The 2,931-nt window shown below is 62.7% G+C and overlaps 2 protein-coding genes across 2 annotated transcripts in view; one reads left to right on the top strand and one right to left on the bottom strand.

Annotated features, from left to right (window-relative positions):
- The window catches only part of PKMYT1 (protein kinase, membrane associated tyrosine/threonine 1), a 10,304-nt gene extending 9,720 nt beyond the window's left edge, over window positions 1-584 (bottom strand). Inside the window, exon 1 of the mRNA XM_018575419.1 lies at window positions 219-584. Coding sequence (XP_018430921.1) covers window positions 219-575 — 357 coding nt within the window. The 5' untranslated portion in view covers window positions 576-584. The remainder of the gene's footprint in view (window positions 1-218) is intronic.
- Window positions 585-2,551: 1,967 nt separating this feature from the next.
- The window catches only part of TCEB2 (transcription elongation factor B subunit 2), a gene marked incomplete at its 3' end in the record, with an annotated part of 7,680 nt that continues 7,300 nt past the window's right edge, over window positions 2,552-2,931 (top strand). Inside the window, exon 1 of the mRNA XM_018575418.1 lies at window positions 2,552-2,690. Within this exon, the coding sequence (XP_018430920.1) occupies window positions 2,688-2,690 (3 nt within the window). The remainder of the gene's footprint in view (window positions 2,691-2,931) is intronic.

The following is a 2,931-nucleotide window of genomic DNA, read 5'->3' as shown; positions in this document are numbered from 1 at the left end:
AGGCCAGCCCTCCGTCCCCGCAGGCCAGCCCTCCGTCCCCGCAGGCCAGCCCTCCGTCCCCGCAGGCCAGCCCTCCGTCCCCGCAGGCCAGCCCTCCGTCCCCGTAGGCCAGCCCTCCGCCCCCGTATGCCAGCCCTCCGTCCCCGTAGGCCAGCCCTCCGTCCCCGTAGGCCAGCCCTCCGTCCCCGTAGGCCTCCCTCCATCTTCTGCCCCCTCACCTTATACACTTCCCCAAAAGATCCTCGGCCCAGTTTGTAGAGACTCTGGAAGCACTGCCTGAAGAAGGTCTCTCCTTTGCTGTGGTCGTACAGTTGGCTGTCGGGAGCGGTGGGTTGGGGGCTGCGGAAGGACACGCTCTGGGGGCGGGGCTGGCTCCATGATCGTTGCTTGTTGGGGAAGAGTCGGCTGATGGGGGGCACGCACTTCACCGGAGGACGCGGCGGGAGGGTGTAGCAGAGCGGCCGGCCCCTCTTCTTCAGCGAGAAGCTCTCTTCCGCTTGGCGGAAGTAGGCCGGGACGGGGATGGGGGTGCGGCTAAGAGGAGCGTCACCCATCTCGTCTCTGGGTACGGGCATGATTCACCGCGGGGAGGAACGCGTGGAAAGAGAAGGGAATCTGTCAGAGAGGAAGACACAAGGACATGGATGAAGATCCAGAAACACGGAGTCCCACCCCCCACATCCCTGCCGGGGACTACACACGCCTCAGGATCATGTGATCTAGGCCCGGGTCACCTTACGTCCAGAACATGGCTGCCAAACCCTGGAGATCCTACCTGCAATGTCAGGACATCGGGCTCTGCAGGTACCGAGCTCCTGGCACGGCTCAATGTTCCATCAGCCGAAAGCAAAGTGCACCCCAACCCTGGAATCCGGTGCCCCTCCCCCCCCCTCCGGACAGCACTACTCTATGGTAACTGACCATCCCCAGGACTAGGTGTGAGGTGCCACCTCGGGGACAGCACTACTCTATGGTAACAGACCACCCCCAGGACTAGGTGTGAGGTGCCACCTCGGGGACAGCACTACTCTATGGTAACAGACCACCCCCAGGACTAGGTGTGAGGTGCCACCTCGGGGACAGCACTACTCTATGGTAACAGACCACCCCCAGGACTAGGTGTGAGGTGCCACCTCGGGGACAGCACTACTCTATGGTAACAGACCACCCCCAGGACTAGGTGTGAGGTGCCACCTCGGGGACAGCACTACTCTATGGTAACAGACCACCCCCAGGACTAGGTGTGAGGTGCCACCTCGGGGACAGCACTACTCTATGGTAACAGACCACCCCCAGGACTAGGTGTGAGGTGCCACCTCGGGGACAGCACTACTCTATGGTAACAGACCACCCCCAGGACTAGGTGTGAGGTGCCACCTCGGGGACAGCACTACTCTATGGTAACAGACCACCCCCAGGACTAGGTGTGAGGTGCCACCTCGGGGACAGCACTACTCTATGGTAACAGACCACCCCCAGGACTAGGTGTGAGGTGCCACCTCGGGGACAGCACTACTCTATGGTAACAGACCACCCCCAGGACTAGGTGTGAGGTGCCACCTCGGGGACAGCACTTCTCTATGGTAACTGACCATCCCGGGGACTAGGTGTGAGGTGCCACCTCGGGGGCAGAGCTCCTCATGGTACTAGCCGTCCTCGGGAAGGAGGGGCAGAGTGCTACTGGCAGTCCTCTGGGGCAGAGCTCCTCATGGTACTGGCCGTCCTCGGTGGTGGAGCGCCTCCATGGTACTCGCCATCCTCGGGGGTGGAGCTCCTCTATGGTACTCGCCATCCTCGGGGGCAGAGCTCTTCTATGGTACTGGCCGTCCTCGGGAAGGAGGGGCGGAGCTCCTCCATGGTACTGGCCGTCCTTGGGGGCGGAGCTCCTCCATGGTACTGGCCATCCTCAGGGGCGGAGCTCCTCCATGGTACTCAGGAACCGGCTCACCTCAGATGATGGAAGGGCGGCTCTGGTGCACCGGGAGAAGGCTGCCGGTTGGAGACATGCCGCCCAGTCATCCATCGTCACCCTGTACAGCACTGACACCACATCCCCAGTACCGGACAGCCATGACAGTCACATCTATGGAGGATCCAGGATACCTATCCAAGGATCAGGATGACACCCGCCTGACCCTAACTGGCATCACCCATGGCAACCACCACCACTGGGAGAGCTGACCAATCTCTGAGCTCCTCCCCCTGCTGGACTCTGATTGGCTGCTCACCATGGAGGACCCGGATCTACGTGTGTTTTGTCAGTGTCCCCTCGCCCGGTCCGTGAATCTCCCCCTCAGTCAGTGATTATCCCCGTCGGCGTCGTTCCCGGTCGTTGTCGTTCCCGGTCAGTGTTTTCCTCCTCCCGTCTCCTGGCCTCAGTTCGGCCGCTGTGAGGAGAATTTGGCGCCAAAACCGCCCAGCTGCTGTGTGAAGGCGGGTCCGCAGCCTTCGTTCCCGCCCACCCCGTCGCCGTGGAGACGACACTCCTCGCTCCTCCCCTCAGACAGGTGTGAGTCCTGTGTGCCCGCCCCCGGGTGGGCGGTGCTGGCGTTGGTCGCCACACACAAGATGGCGGTGAGCAGGGGGCGGTGCGGTTGCGAAGGGCGCGGTGCATGCTGGGAGGGAGGTCGCAGTGCGGACACAGCGCAGGAGGCTGCTGGTGGTGAGGCCGCTGTACCGCCGCCAGGATGGTGAGAGAACTGACCGGGTGTACAGGGCGCCACACATAGAGGGTACACGGGGCCCAGCCGGGGGGAGCAATTACCGCACACACCAACATTACCGAGACACCCCTTGCCAACCATAACATGGCGAAGCGCTCCGGTAGAGGGGTTGGTTGTTTGGGGTTGTGCGGGGGGGTTATTCTAACAGTCTCGGGGAGGAGAGGGGGCAACTCATACTCACCATCCCCCACACAGACCGAACCCCCCC

This window comes from Nanorana parkeri, unplaced genomic scaffold (genome assembly GCF_000935625.1).
Source record: "Nanorana parkeri isolate BGI_ZX_2015 unplaced genomic scaffold, ASM93562v1 scaffold3906, whole genome shotgun sequence".
Taxonomy (NCBI): Eukaryota; Metazoa; Chordata; class Amphibia; order Anura; family Dicroglossidae; genus Nanorana; species Nanorana parkeri.
This window is presented reverse-complemented; position numbering and strand designations above follow the sequence as displayed.